Source organism: Excalfactoria chinensis, chromosome 22 (genome assembly GCF_039878825.1).
Source record: "Excalfactoria chinensis isolate bCotChi1 chromosome 22, bCotChi1.hap2, whole genome shotgun sequence".
NCBI lineage: Eukaryota > Metazoa > Chordata > Aves > Galliformes > Phasianidae > Excalfactoria > Excalfactoria chinensis.
In genome coordinates, this window is record NC_092846.1 from 2,256,221 (window position 1) to 2,271,694 (window position 15,474).

Sequence of the window (15,474 nt, forward strand, 5' to 3'; positions counted from 1 at the left end):
AATAATAATAAAAAAAAAGGTAGAGCTTTTATTTTTCTCCATACATTCTTTTTTCTCTTAAAAAATATCTACATACATATATAGCACTGTGTATATCAGCGTATGCTCCTCGAATCTCTAGAAAAGAAAAGAATATCATCGTACAGAGAAAGCCTCACAGTCCATTCCTGCAACACAATTTCCTTAGCGAGATGAGCACTCCCCAGAGCTCAGCACAAGTCGTTTGCTACCACTTCCGTTCTCCTAGCATTGCTTCTGCAATGGGTCCACATCCCTAGCTCTGCAGAAAGGGCAAACTTGGAGTAACTCCCTCCATCACAAGAGACTGATGCTCCACGTGACATCGAGTCACGGGCACCGTGCTTTGAGGACTGCTCTGAACATAGACTGTATTGCCTGTTTATCCTGCAAAATTATTGAGGGGTGTGTGATGAGTTGGCTTCACAAGTCATCAACACCTCATCGTGGTGACTGGCAAAAAAAATCAGATCTCAGTTAGTGCCACTGAGCTGTTTCCTAAGAAATTCCTATAGCTGACCAAGATCTTTGTTTGTTTGTTTGCAAGCAGCCTTAGGAGTTACAAAGAGCTGCCTGGGGAATGAATTAGTGTTTCAAAACAAAGTTCCGAGTTACAAATCTATAAAACAGCTTAGTATACTTCACAGAAGGCCACAAACACTGCAAACTGTCAGTGCGACTATTTAGGATCATTAAACTTAATCTTTTAATTGGCATAAGCTTTATACCTCCATTACTTTGTTTGAATTCCAGGAGCAGATGAAAACAGCTTCCCAAGCCTCATGGGAGATGCAGCTGTCTGGGGAAGAGGAGTAGAGCACCACTGACAGGGGCACCTTCTGCTCATTAAACATACAGGTATTGGTCTTGCCTAATCCAATTCCCTTCGAGTCTATTGAGCAGGCAACTACCAAATGTTTCTGAAACTGTCAAAAGGCATGCACAGCCAAATCCACTTAGCAGAGCTCAGAACACAGATCTATTGTGCTACACAACCTGCAACTTCCAACGCACTTTGGAAAAACAGATTATTACTGCCTGCTGTTTTTTGCTTTTAAACCGACCATGCAACTGAGCCTTGGTATTTCAAGTCATAACAGAAACAATGAGTGCGAGCAGTCAGTTTTGATACAGCTGCAGCACTGATGGTTTCTTTTGGGGGGTGGGGACGTAAAGAGCTTCTGAAGAGAAGTTACAGGCACTGCTTACTTTGCCATTTTGGACCATTACTTTCAGCTCAAGTTTTAAAGTGCAAAACTTATACAGTCTTTGGATAAGAAGTGTCAATTCACTCAAGAAGCTGGCAAAGGAAAAGCCAGAACATGTACGGGTGATTGACAACTGAGAGTATCACATTCACAACAAAAGCAAGATCTGTACTACCTCTTTCAGCACTGATAGCAGCTGCTGCAGCTCTCCTCCCCTCAGCCTAGGCAGGTGTCGTGTTGATCAAGAATCAGTGGTTGTGCTTTCAGCTGCATTTCCATCTGCAGACCTTTGTCTAGAAATGTGTATAAACAGGAGCTTTGGTGTTGCATAGCATTTGTCAGGGAGGAGCAGGCACTACTGATGGCATATCGCCACCTGATACTGCAGATGCTCTACATGCCTTTCAGTAATATATGTAAACGGTAACAGCTATGAATAAATACCTTCAGGAGCATCTCATAGTTTAGATAAACGTAAGGTAAAAAAACAATCCACATTAGATGCCTAAAACTTTGGTCTAAGCTGTGCTGTAACTTCATCTGACTTGGTGAAGACCCCTCAGAAGAATCCCTTGTATACAGCACCTGGAAGAGCACGATTTAGTCCACAGACTTTTAGTGGTTATTCTGTTAACAGCTGTTAGATGAATTTGACTTCAAAACATGAACAGGTCATCTTTCTCGCCTGTATTTGAATCTACTTTATTCCAATCTACAGACGAGAGCATTTCTGCACTCTGGATGTCTTGAGCCGTCAGTCCTGTGTCGAGAACGTAAGGGTTTGTTCTCGACTGAGCAAGTCTAAGAGGGGAGAAAAACAAAAAGTAAGAACACAAATGCATGCAGTTCAGAGCTCGGATGCTTGACACAACTGTAATGCCAAAGCCAAACTTCGAAGTCCTCCAACTGAAAGAAGTAATTCAACAAGGGGAGAGATGACAACATTTGCAGTTCTCTCAGGTTTGTTGCAGCTTTTCTGTTTGTTTATCCTAGCATCACCCAAACTCCAGGGAATTTGCAGTCTGGACATCCCATACATTCACACTGTGACACAACAGTGCCTTTTTCCTCCTCTGAGCACTTCCTGGAGGCTGCATCACTAAATGGGATCTTATCTCAGCATAAAGGCTCCGTTGACCAAAGGAGCAGCCTCACTGCAATGACTCAGTAAATACTGCCTTACCCAAAGGCCAAGGGTAATGTGACGGCTCCATGTCCAGGACACCAAAAGCCTGCAGCCAACACTTTAGTTAAGCAGAGCAAGGAACAAAGCTAAGAAAAACTGATGACATTACGTCAACATCAAGCAGTCCCTTTACAAATCAGGTCTTGGGACAGGGTTGCCATGGAAATGGAAGTTGTAAATCATTCCCAAAACCTGAACATGACAGAGAGCTCCATTTCCTTAGGGCTAAGCAAGCAGCTTTTTCACTTGGCCATGTGCCTGTCACCCTCTACAAGCCTGTTTGCACGAGGACAGAGAGGGTAACTCACCTGAAAGAAAATGGATTTGTCTAACATTGCTGGATTGCTTGGTGGCAGACCCCTCAAGGGCAGATCTCAATCTGGACTAGAAATCGAATTAAGCCACATGGCTTTATAGCCATAAACTCTGGATGTGCTCAGGTACATCAATTCCAAACTGGTGCATCAGAGTTGCCTTGATGTGACCAAGCTGCAACAGGCACCAACAGCAGGATTCGTCAGGGAGGGAGCACGTTGCCTACAGCATTTTGCTGTTGGCCTGGGGAAAGATAAGACCAAGGTACCAGGATTTGGCCAAGCCTCACAGAAGGAGGAGAGTAAAGATCCCCATACCAGAAGCTGGGACCAGCACTGCCACACCTATCACAGGGGCTTGAAACAATCTGCTTCAAACATCTCTGAAAAGCAAGGGTGGACATGCTGGCTGCTCAGGGAATTAGATTTCCTATCACACACAGCCTCTCTTCATCCTTAAAAGGCTGTCAAAATATATGGCTTATCAGCCAGCCGCAAAGCCTATCTTTCAATTAAGAGTTGAGGTACTGATGGGGCTTGCTGCCTAGGTCAGATCATGACAGCTGATTAGATTAGAAGCATTATTAAAAAACACAGGCCCCCCTGGGCTAGTCCCCAGTGGTGTGAACTTGTAAAGGGTGTTATTAGAATTACCTTGAAAATGCCTCGTCGAGATCATCATCCATTTCCTTTTTCAAAGAGATAAAAAGAGAGAAAAAGTAGTTGCTAAGGGAATGCACAAAAGTGTATTTAGAGATCTGGCTCCACACTTCAGCACAGCAGACAAAAATGTATATACGGACCTCTGAGTGCCCAAAGCAATGCTCCTATCATCAATTCGCCTCCTTAAACAAGCTTTATCTCACTCTCCACGCAAGCCATGGCATAAAAAGATGTAATTCTGAGCAGCCCAGGCTTGCTCAGAGCAGCTCTCAGGACTTAGGCTGAGGATGCTGCACTCTCCTTGCAGCTCTGGGACAGAGGAGGGGACTGGCTCTTTCCCACTGTCCCCAGACCAGACTAATACTACCTTGCTGCCTGTATATGCTGGATCTGGCCTATTAGATGAAACAAATTCCCATCTGGGCCAGCCGGACCCCTCTAAAGAAGCCAACGCCCCCCAGCTCCTTGCTTGAAAATTGCCACCATGCTCCAAGCTGAGAACTGGTTCCAAAGCATCTGCATGCTGAGCCCTCCACCAGCTCCAGCCTGCTCTGCTTTCAATGCAAAGCATAAGATATTGTTTTGACTGAAAGCATCTGTCTGCTCTTTATGCAGGAAAAACATTTTGGGTAGAGCTGATAGGCAGCAACTTAGCACTGAGCAAAGGGAGCCGTGGCCCTCAGCTCCTGCCATGCAAATGGCACACGCTGTAGGTTTCTGCCAAGAGGATGAACCTGGACAGAGCTCAGCAAGATGTTTTGGGCACTCCCCAGGGCTTTTCTGGATCAAGGACTTGGAAAGCAACAGTGTACCAGCAAAGGGCTGGACCTGTGTTGTTTGAAAACAACTCTGTGATCCTTTTTTCTCTGATCTGTTCTTTGAAGGGTTCCCAGGGAAAGCTTTTGAATTGATCAGGGGAGAAAGGTTTCCTGTGCAGGAACAAGGCCCTTTGAGACGGGCTTTGCTACGGGCAGACTTGACTATGCCCAAAATTGTATGATGCATTGGCAGATGATGTAATAAGTAAAATATGAGAACTCTGCAAGAAGGGAGGATCAGAGACTGCCGATAAGCCTGCAGGCTTTGGAACTGATCTTCAGGTTTAACCTGAAAAGCCTCAGGCTCAGATCTGGCAGACTCAAGAAATAGGCGCCATGCAAAGGCCATTATCATTCAACTCCCAAATTTTAACAGTGTGTATCCAGAGAGAAAACATGGCAGGGCCCAGGTCACAGGCTGGGGATGGTGGGGGTTCTAAGATCAGCCCCTGCCTCGTTGGTGATGCAGCATTTTGGTGTGCAAGAAACTCCCCCGTGGATGCACACCCAGATACATCACCTAGATTGTTACTTTTCTATTACTGGTCCATAAAACAGCTGAGCCAGATGACTCCAGACATTTTAGAGAAGCCATCCATGTTCACACAAACAAGACAGTTACAGACAGGAATGAGGGAAAACTAAGATTAATAACAAGCATTAACACAACCTGGTGAGCAGTAAACAAAAGCCATCAACATAGTGGTTTTTCCCCCTGGACAGGATAGTTAGGCAGTCTCTCATTTAAGTGACAAACCATTGAGAAACACTATGCAAGAGTAAATAATATTCAATTATCTGACAGTAGCATTTTTTCACAGTGGCTTGCAATTGCTTTAATTTATTTGCTGATCCTAACAAGGACTCACAAACTAAGCAATCATTTCTAGTTGGACACCAAAACCCAGCTCGCTTGGGCAAGTCTGAAATCCTTAATAAGCAGCTCAGCTGCCCAAGAGCTCCCAGAGGGTCTTGTCCAAGAGAAGGCACCAAAAGAGGACCTGGAGCACACAAGGACTGAGGTAGCATAACTCCCTGCCAGCTCAGCAGATTCTGTGGTGCCCTGGGCAAACTTACCCACACCACGTTGTTATTTACAGAGGAGCTGGGCCCAAACATGCTGTTATCTAAATGTGTGGGGTTTTCACTGCTGGTGAGGAGCAATTTGGCAGGATCTTCTAAATCCAGCAAGTTCCCTGTGGCTGCAGCTGTGAACAGAGAAGAGAGGGAATGAGGCAGGGAAGGAAAAAAAATAACACAAAACCAAGCCTTTTTTGCAGCAATTGCTTTCCCTTGAGGGGAGAAGTCAGAGGGAGGCAGTGAATTCCTTTCAGCATAGCCCTGAATTTTAGTGTGGAAAAGCTGCACTGGTTAAGCCTGTGGTTTCCACCCACATAATTCAAGATGCTCTTATCAGACACCAAAGACCCCCGAACAGGGATGCAGGGGAGTCAGTCAGCTTGTCCCTCCATGAACCATCAGGGAAGGCTCTTGGGTATGTGCTTACATCCAAAATGGGTAATGATCAGACTATGGCAAAGCTGAGACATCCCACCCCAAAGCTTCATAGCCCACAACTGGGCTGGGAACAGCAACCACAGGGTGGGAACCTGGGCAGCATCCTCAGCTCAGCCCATGGCATCAATTCAGCATCCTGCAAAGAGGCATCTTTATTCCATAGGACAAAGGGGAAATCCTGCACTGGGTAAAGAGCAGTTCATAGCCTGATGGCTGCTGGTGTACCATAGGCTATGTTCTTTCAGGGAAGCTTTCAATCACCCCCATAACCCGGTGATATGGGCAGATGCAGAAATGCCCCAGCTGCAAAGCATCAGCATGTGGCCAGGCAGACAAGAGAGCCCATTTCTATACCACTTACAGCCTTGGACCTCATTTGTTCTGATCTGCCACCATTTGTGACAGATTCCTCCAGTCCTGGGCCTTCATATGAAAGAATGAGATGCACCAGTCTGGGATTAAGCCCAGTTTAATGCTATTTTCCTCTGTGTCAAATCCTCTTATCTCTGTGGCCAGCACAGAAGGGAGATTAGCCTTTTGTCCCATTTCTCCCTGGCTATGCATCTATAGTGTTTCAGAGGACCCCTGGCCAGACACTGAACTACGAGAGCTTTTACTATTTGTTTTATTTTCATGCAGCCAATAGAACAGCAAGTCCTTCAGGTCCAACACAAACCCCAAATTAAACTTAGCGTGTGAGGACCCACAAAAAGTTTGTAAAGACATTACAGCCAATTTGCCTCAGGTAAAAGTAAACAGATTTGGGGTGACAGCAGCTGCGTACAAAGGGATGTAAGAGATACTTAAAGGGAAGATAGAAAGATCTGGCAGGCAGACACTGAGTCCAGGGCAACATCTCTGCTACAACCAAAGTGTTTGCTTCTTATTGATCAAAGCCCTCCTAGGAAAATGCCCATGCAGGGAAAAACCCCACAAACATTAGGCTGTTTCCCATCCCCAAAGCTGAAGAAAACCTTTGCTGCTGCTGGTGACTTACATGCATCAGGGCAAGCAGGGGCAGCTGAGTTTGGGCTGCTCACCCCTTCTCCTTCCAAGATGGACCTTTCCCGTTTCTCCTTCTCTGCAAAAGAAGGAAACCCCATCACTGCCTGCAGAGCACATGCCTTTTGCAAGGAGAGCTATGACAGGCCACCAGGTCTCCTCTGCCCAGAGCAGCCCAGGTCTGAGTGTGCTTTATAATCTGCTGGAAGGTAAAAGCAAAAATATCCACAGTGGTGGGGTTTGAGGTACTACAGAGAAGCACTCAGCTCTCCAAACCCCACTTACCAGAAAGGAGCACAGCCAAAATTCAGCCTGATTTACAAGGCTGTCTAGAAATGGATGATGCCTTAAATCATGCCAGAGATTGGACCAACCTTAACAGCAGCCTTGAAATCAGGAGCTGGAAAAACCCAAAGTCATTCCTTGAACTTTCATGTGAAGAATAAGAAAAGGAATAAAACTCACCTTCCTTGGAGGCTTGCCAGAACTCAAATGCTATTTTGAATGCCTGAGCTACAGTGAGGGTGACTGCCTGGGCCTGAAATGAGAGTGGTTAAGCAACACGTTAGTAGATGGGGTTCTGCTTTGCAGATTGACATTAACGTGGATCCAACCAGTCCTCTGCTCCGTGCACTTCCCCACTGCCTGGCTGTGAAGGGGTGACAAAATACTGATGGAAATAGCGACTTGCTCTATGTAGGACATGGAGCCCATTGTAGACATGTCTTTCGCTGTAACAGCAAGATGGAGGAGGCAGGGAGATGGCTGTCAGAGGCATCCAGCTGACAAGCAAGGAGAGAAAAGCCCCTCCCAACCACAGGGCGCACAGCTCTTCATGCATCCCACACCTAAACACAGTCTCAACAAACACAACCGCTGCACGGCTGCAGGCTTGTGCTCATGGCTCCCTGTTACAGGGCCAGGCTGTGCAACACCCCCTGCAGAGCATCACCCACCAGAACAACCAACACGGCCAAGGGACTCAGCACCCAAACAGCCCGGACCACAGCGCTGTCAGCAGGACACACCAGAGCCAGGGAAGGATGTCCACCCATCCCACCTCAGCACTGTGCCAGTCCACGTGCATGAGAACGCTCTGAGAGCAGCAGGCAAAAGGCAAAATGCTGCTGGACAGGGAGCAATCTGGGAAGTGGGAGACTCGTGAGATCTTCCCCCTTCCCCCAAGCTAAGCTGGAGCCACACAGGCTTAAAGCAGTAATTCAGGTTTGCTTTGGAACAGCATTGAGCTGGACACACACACAGCCAGGGCTGCAGCAGGATACCTTCACCTTCAGTCCCTTCATTCCTCCCTCAGCTGGGAACCTGAGTAGCATTGAGGAAAAAAAAACACACAGCAACCAAGCATACCTTAAATAACCCACATTGCTTGAGATATATAAATAGTGACATAATTGCCAGTTTCATTAGGAGAAGGCAGATCTCACTGGCAGCTTAAAGTGCAAGGAGATAGCAAGTAGCACAGCAAGGCTGGAATGCTGTACGAGCCTTGAGGCATCAGTTTATGAAGTTACAACCCAAGCAAACCCAGATCCTGGAGTGTAACCCACACACAGCCCCCTGTGGGTAGGGGGGGGAGCACTGAAGAACAAACTCCTCCCAAAAGCCATGTGCTTCAGCATGGGAGGAAGAGAGGAGTCACAGCAAACCTATGTGTGCCACTTAAGCCTTGCAAGACAGGAGAGCTCATTTGAATGTCAGAGCTATTTACATCTTTCATCTAAGTGCAAATGTTTTACGGGAAAAACGTAAATATGGTAATTAAGTACGAAACTCCTCACAGCTGTTTACAATTTAAGCTGTCACATCTGAATCCAGTTTAATAGACCCAGCTACTGTTGAGAATTACTCATGAACTAAAAATACAGACTAATTATAATGGTGTTGACTGCTAGCAATGCATATGTTCAAGGACCCTGCCCTGGGGAAGGGACAGTCACTAGTCTGGGAGCAGGACAACACCTCACCAGCACGACCTCCATGCATTTTACAGACAAAGAAGAAAAGCATTTCTAGTTTTTGCCTGAAAAGGTCTTGGAGAACTTCATTTTGGAAGGAGATGTACTGAGCTGATGTACCACCAAGGTAACTCCTTCACAGTTGGAGAGTTACATTTCCATTTGCAGAGCAAGGTTTATCTTCATCATGCAAGGACAGAAGAAAAGGCTACAGATGGGAGATACAACTTGTAGCTTCCATTACTGCCTCCTTACAGAAGGAAACAAAGAACCAGGCACGAGTGGTGCCACTGGCTTGCCAGAGACAGATGCTCACAAGGTCCCAGGGGTTGCTACTCTGGATTGCACCAAGAGGAACAGCTCCTGCAGCTTCTTGGGATGTTGCTTCCCTGCTAGCAAAGGAGCAGATCTAGGCTCTTTGCTCAGGCCCAACAGGTCCCTCCAGAGGAAGGACTGCTGGGGCCAAAGGGTCTGATCTATCCCACCTCTGCCATGTATTGCCAGACCCAGATCTTGATCTACTTGAGATCCCCGAGGGCTTTCCCCTTGTCGCTATGTGGAGACAGTGCCAGTGACCCACTTCTCTCCCCTGCTAGCTTGCAAAATGCTGGATCCTTGCCCAACTGAGAGCCTTCCCTCCTCAAGATGCACTGAATCAGCAGGAAAAAATCCCAGAAGCAGGTTTAAAGCAAGACACAGAGACTGGTTTCTCCTTCAAACCCTCATTTCCTGGGCAACCTGATCCGGTGCTTGATCAGGGGTGGCAAACCTGCCACAGCAGGGAGATAGGAACTAGATGATCCTTAAGGTCCCTTCCAACCCAACCACTGCATATTCTAATGCGTTCTTACAGGGAGGACACAACTGTCTGCAAAGATGTCACTAGGAAACAGATGGGGAGTTTTGATAAACAGTGAGAAAAACAATCAAACAAAAAAACCCACACCAAAGAAAACAGCATGGTAAGCCCTGTGCCACTGGCTGAATGCCTCCCATCACCAAGGCAGCCCCCAGGCTACCAGCCTCCTCAGGGACCTCCTCACTTGCCTCTCCAGAGAGCAGCACAGCCAGACTCCGGCAGCTCTAGGAAGTAGCTGCTGAGCAGGGAAAAGAATCCCAGAACCTGGGACTGCAGCAAGGCAGGATTTCAGGTCAATTGCTCTCACCCCAGCCCCAGATCCTGGGGGCAGAAGGGCCTTTCTGTCTGAGTGAGACTAGCTGAATCCAGCCTTGAGTTCTGCCTTCTCCTCCCTCCATGGCAGTGCTGGGTCCCTCTGGGGACCAACTGCTTGTCCCTGGGCAGCCATTAACTGCCTGCAAACAGGTGGTAGCACTGCATTAGAGCAGCGGGTGCCCTGCCATGGTCTTCGGATGAGGAAGAACCCTCCTTCACTACAACTATACGCAAAGCTGTTATTGCAGCCCCTCTTCTTCCTCTTCCTAAAGCCACATCCCCATTTCTTCCTCTGAACTGACCATTTTCCGTTTGGTACAAAGGAAGGCATGGCACTCCAGGTTCTCATTGAGCTGGTTCTGGGCAATGTAGGCAAACACTTTATCGTGGATCTTGTCTGCCGTGCAGTAGGATATCCTGAAAGACAGAATGAAACGTCTTGTCTGGGGCACTGCACGCACAGATCAACCAACCCATCCAAAACCTGCTCCTGCAACAGGTCTTCGAGCAGCACGGCCAAGCAGGGAAGGCAGAGGGAGCACAAGAGCATTACCCAGCTTTGAAGCGACAGAGGAGTTAATGCCACTGGTTTAACTGCAAGAGATGCTCAGTACAACAGCTGGCCACTTTGCAGCCAGCCACAACACAGCACGAACTGTGCATGTGGCACAGAGGTAGGAGAGAATGGAAAGCATTTCACCTTGCCAGAAAAGGACAGGTTCAAGAAGGCAAGTAAAGACTCTGCGGTGTAGCAGTCTGGGACTGCCCCTAACAAATGCTCTGCCTTCAGAGACCCTGGACATTTTTCCTTAGAGAACAAGCTTACGAAGAGAGAAAAGAACTTGTTCTTGAGGTTCCCATGTGCTTTCTTGAATCAGGGCAGGAGACTGAAGCAGGAGCTGTCAGAAAGGCTGAAATTCAGACCTTGAGACCTACAGCAGCAGATGCATGGGGTGCTCCAAGAGCCCTGACTGAAGATGAGCCCTGACCAAAGGAGGCTCAGCATCCCTTGTGGGAACATCCCTGCTACAGGCGCATCCCTCCCAGTCCCCCAGCAGGGCTTACTCCAGAACACTCAAGAAGGCTCTGAGAGAGCAACAGGCCGAACAGTTTGGGCAGATCTTGTTGAGACCAAGAGCTCAGCTCTCTTCTGCGGGGCAGCACGTCCCTTGTCACCAGCCACTGCCATCTCCCAGGGACCTCCTGGACCAGAAGCTGTGGGACCAAGCACTTTGTCTGAAGGCAGTAAGCACTGGCTGGAGCAGCCCTGGACATTTAGAGCAAGGAGGGAGGTGCTAGCAGCAAGCAAAGCCTCTTCCCTGAGCATGCAGCAGATCTAACAGGTAATACTGGAGAGAGAAACCTCAACAAATAAAGAGAACACTTTCACCAAAGTTCTATTGCCTGGTGTTGCCTTTTCAGCTCATGTTTTTATTGCCCCAAAGACTTTGCAGGAAGGGACAGGAACATCTCAATTCCCAGCAGATTTTGAGACTTAAAAAGACACATTCTGTATTTCTTTACACTGCATTAGTTTCTCACTGTATGTGAGGACACCTCTGCTCAACAACCTGTGTTGTGTCGTATAGAGCTGAGCTCTGGATTAGAGAGGCACTTGGAAATTACTCCTTTCTTCCATTTGCCCTCAAAGAAGCATCACCGCTCTTCTACGAACAGTGACACAAGCTATGAAAGGTCACTTGCACAGACAGGTGGCTGTTTTCCTGCAAACCTTATGAACATTTGAGGCCCACAGCTCTGCTCACATGGGGTTTTACAGCACGCAGCGATACTGGTTTTGGTGCCATCATGCTCAGGGCTGCTTCACTCAGCTCCACTCTATAGCAGTAGTTTCATCTCTGTGGCTGCAGTCAGTGCTTAGTAAGCAAGTAGGTTAATAGTCCTGCTAGAGATTGCCCCAGCCTAGAGCTCCCCATGTCACATTTAGCAAAGTGGCACAGCACGTGAAGAATGAAGGACAGAAAGTGGAGTGTGTGACAAGTGAAAGGAGAATGGATAGAAGTGATGGGAAGGGACAGATCTGGACTTAGCTCTGCTCCTCCAGGCTGCATCTGGCTCCAACTGGGTACTATTTGAAAATATACTTACAAAATCCAGGATTGAATATGGGATAATCCAGTCTCACCCTCCCCTCCCACACTGGTATTAGGTCTCAGCAGCTGCCTAAGCCCTGCTCTTTGTCAGAGTGATGTAAACACATTAGAGGCAAAAAGCAGGGCGTGCAGCAGCCAGCCCCAGAGCCTGCATCCTCATCTGTTCAGCAATGCTCTGACCATCCTCACGTCCACCTCCTGCCCTTACCTGCTTCAGCATTCTTCAGCCAAGCCACACGTGGCCATGGGGTGCTTGGCTACAGATCAGCAGCGTGCCCACACAAAACATTCGGGATCACATCTTTCCTTACCCCGCTGCTGGACACATTTAACACAGGAGACATCTATTTGTCTTAAATCTAGCAACCGCATTGCTTTGCTTTAAGATGTGATGGCCAGAGAGATGTCAGCTCAGGCCCGAGTGGAGGTCAGAGCTCAGATGCCAGCATGGACTGGCCCCTCACGCTGGACACTGGCAAAGAGGAGGGCTCAGGGCAGGCTGTCCCACAACACACCTGTATATGGAGACGTTCTCAATCAGCTCGTTAGTTCCACTGTCATTTAGCACAATCCCTCTGGGTGAGACTTTCAGCGTAACTTTCTGCAGTTTCTTTCCACTTGCTTTTGCCTTTGGAAGGAAAAGAAGGAGGGGGAAGTTACAGGCTTTAAGCAGAGATAACCAAAGCTATACCAGCACAACTGAAGGTACCAGCCCTGATGGGAGCTGTGCTGAGGGCAGGGCAGCCCTGCAGGATGTGGGATCCCAGGCAGCCAGCTCTGAGATGCACTACCACATCCTGTTCAAGCAGCAAAGCATCCTCTGTACCAAGCACAGGATGCTAGCTTAAAAAGCAATGACTCAAGTAGCACTTTCTCTTATTTTACTACTTTGCTTTCAGGAGTCAGGCTGCACACAGCTTACTGCTGATTGTCTCCAAAGAAATATCTGACTCACTGCAGCCCGAAGACCTGAACCAATGGGAAGGTCACTAGAGCTGTGCCCAGATCAGCTGATGGTGAGTCCTGCCCCTCCCCCATGGCATTTAAAGGCTCCATTCTCACTCTGTCAGAGCAGACATGAAGGGCTCTGCCTGCATCTCAAGAGAGCACTCCCTTCCCTTACAGCTCAGCATACGTCAGGAAAGGATCCCTTGTTACCCAGCACAGTTCACCACTCCATTGCGTCCTATGGCAGTTAACAGCACCACTGGGTCTCTGACTCATTCGGAGTTATAATGGCTTAAAGAAGCATTAATTTTACTTGGACAGCCCAGCGAGCAGAGGCACTGGGGAGGCTCTATTACAGGACAGCTGAAAATCGGTCCCTCTTGCACGATGAGTGGCTGCACTGCCTGAGAATTCCAGGCTGGATGTGGCTCCGGGCAGCCCGGTCTGCTGGTTGGTGACTCTGCACTTAGCAGGGGGGGGGTTGAAAACAGATGATCACCGCAGTCCTTTTCAACCCAGACCATTCTGTGATTCCATGGAGCAAACTGTCCCGCTCCCTCCTCAGTTCTCCAAATCCTGGGAAAGAAAACTCAGAAATGCAAACCAGGCACAGGCCCAGAGCTCGGTCACGCGCTGGCAGCACTCAGAACACTGTCTTCCATGAAGAGAGCCTGATGTTCCCAGGTCACAGCTTTCTTCCCCATCCAGGGTCAGCCAAGCTTATCAAGCAGCACCAGAACCCAGACACACAAACAGCTTTCTGCAGCACAACCCCCTGCAGGCCAGAGCTGGCCTGAAAGGCTTTCCCAGTGTGTTTCTACCTGCAGTGCCAGATGCAGCGGAGAGGCCCCGCTCACCTCCAGACAGGTGAAACCTGCAGCCCTGATGCTCCCCAAGTCTGCAGACGGGACGCTTTGCCTCCAGACCTGCAGCTCTTAAGATCACCCCCAGTGACAGGAGGTGACGTGGGGCTCTTCTGCAACTGCGGATACTCACTGTGGCAACAATCCTTTTGACAGCAGCTGCAGAGAGCTCCTCACCCTTCGGCTGCTCCACCAGCGTCATGCCCAGGTACTTGAGGCTGAAGAGCACCCCTTCCAGCAGCGTCTCTCGGGTATCGGTCCAGTTCTCCGGGAGCTCTAATGAAGCAAGAAAGAGGCCCTCAGAGTTCCCGAACACACAAGAAAAGCTTGACTGGGTGGGCACTGCAATTTGCTGGCTGGCTGCGACCCACGTGTCCTGCCATGATGGATTTCAAGAGGCGCTGGTGGAGTGTGACAGACCCGTCCTGCAGTGAGGGGTGCAGGAAGCAAAGGGAGCAGTGTGGGAGCTACAGGGCTGCAGGAACGAGCCACCAGGCTGGACACACACCAACAGGCTGGAGCACACCAACAGGCTGCGTGTGCACGGACAGGCAGGTGCAGCTCGGCACCACTCCACGGCAGCAAAGCACACTCGGGCTGTGGTGCAGCACGGCGGTGGGCAGCAGGTGGGTGAGTGCGGCCAAACCCTCGCAGCCTGACCCCGAGGGCAGCCACACAGCCCGGCTCCGGACGGGTTTTTCTGCCTCACCTCGTGCGGCCGCCGGCCCGAACAGCACGGGGCAGGGATGGGAGCAGTCAGGAAGTTCGCTCCAGCCTTGCAGGCGCCTTCCCATGGGGCGCTCCGTACCGCCTCGTAAGGTACAGCTGATCCTCAGAGCCCCCCGACCACCCGACCCGCAGCGCCCCCAAACCCCCAACCCAGCGCCGATCCCTTCGGGGCTCCCCCCACCCCGAGGGCAGAACCGGGCCCGAACCCCGCGGGCTGCGCTGCGGGACGGGGGGATGGGAGCAGAGGGATGGGAGCAGGGGGAAGGGGACGCGGGGCGGCTCTCACTCTGATGGCGGCCGCCGGCCCAGGGCGGTTTGGAGCCGCTGGGGCTGCGCAGCAAAGCGCGTCCCGCCGAGCGCAGCGCGTCCATCCCGGCAACTTCGGGACTGCGGCAACTTGGCCGCTCCGCGCATCCGGGGGCGGAGCTCGGGGGGACCTGGGGGGGGGCAGCACAGCGCGACGGCGTGACGTGACGTTACGCGACGTGACGCGGCCGTGGGGCGGTTGGAGGCGGAGGTTTGTACGGGGCCGTTCCGGGCGCGGCGCTCGGCCTGTTGCACTGCGGTCAATAGACATGGACGGGCTGGCTTCTCTTGCAGTACCGAACTACGGCTGCACACGTGGCAGCGCTCAGAGCGCAGGCCTTGAGGTGAGGGGAGCGCGGCTGTGCCCATATTGCTGCTTCCCAGGCTGACGTTGGCTGCAAAAGGCCCGAGAGCTGTAACAGCGATGGGAGCGAATGGAAACGGCAGCAAAACGGGGAACCGCAGCAGCAAAGAGAACAGGGATGTTATTCGGTGTGCTGCACAACGATGGGAACCGCCAGCAGGGCTGGATAACGCTGCCGTGGTAAGGATCGCACCCCTGGTGATAAGGATCCCATGGTGATAAGGATCGCACCCCTGTTGAAGCTCCCAGTTGATCCCATAAGGAAATATCCAC

At 49.9% G+C, this 15,474-nt stretch overlaps 1 protein-coding gene across 3 annotated transcripts; it reads right to left on the minus strand.

The window, feature by feature from the left end:
* On the minus strand, positions 1 to 14,956 carry LDLRAP1 (low density lipoprotein receptor adaptor protein 1). 3 transcript variants are annotated; one of them, XM_072355643.1, is made up of 9 exons: positions 14,818 to 14,956; positions 13,936 to 14,078; positions 12,507 to 12,619; positions 10,180 to 10,294; positions 7,193 to 7,265; positions 6,723 to 6,806; positions 5,285 to 5,415; positions 3,381 to 3,415; positions 1 to 2,027 (listed from the first exon to the last, which is right to left on the minus strand). In XM_072355643.1, the coding sequence occupies exons 1-9, from the start codon at positions 14,900 to 14,902 to the stop codon at positions 1,883 to 1,885; spliced, it is 924 nt and encodes a 307-aa protein (XP_072211744.1). In that variant the 5' UTR covers positions 14,903 to 14,956; the 3' UTR covers positions 1 to 1,882. The 3 variants fall into 3 exon arrangements, with proteins under 3 accessions (XP_072211744.1, XP_072211745.1, XP_072211743.1); XM_072355644.1 differs by lacking the exons at positions 1 to 2,027; positions 3,381 to 3,415; positions 14,818 to 14,956 and adding an exon at positions 14,512 to 14,729 and having other exon boundaries at positions 4,839 to 5,415; XM_072355642.1 differs by lacking the exons at positions 1 to 2,027; positions 3,381 to 3,415 and having other exon boundaries at positions 4,850 to 5,415.
* Positions 14,957 to 15,474: the final 518 nt, after the last annotated feature.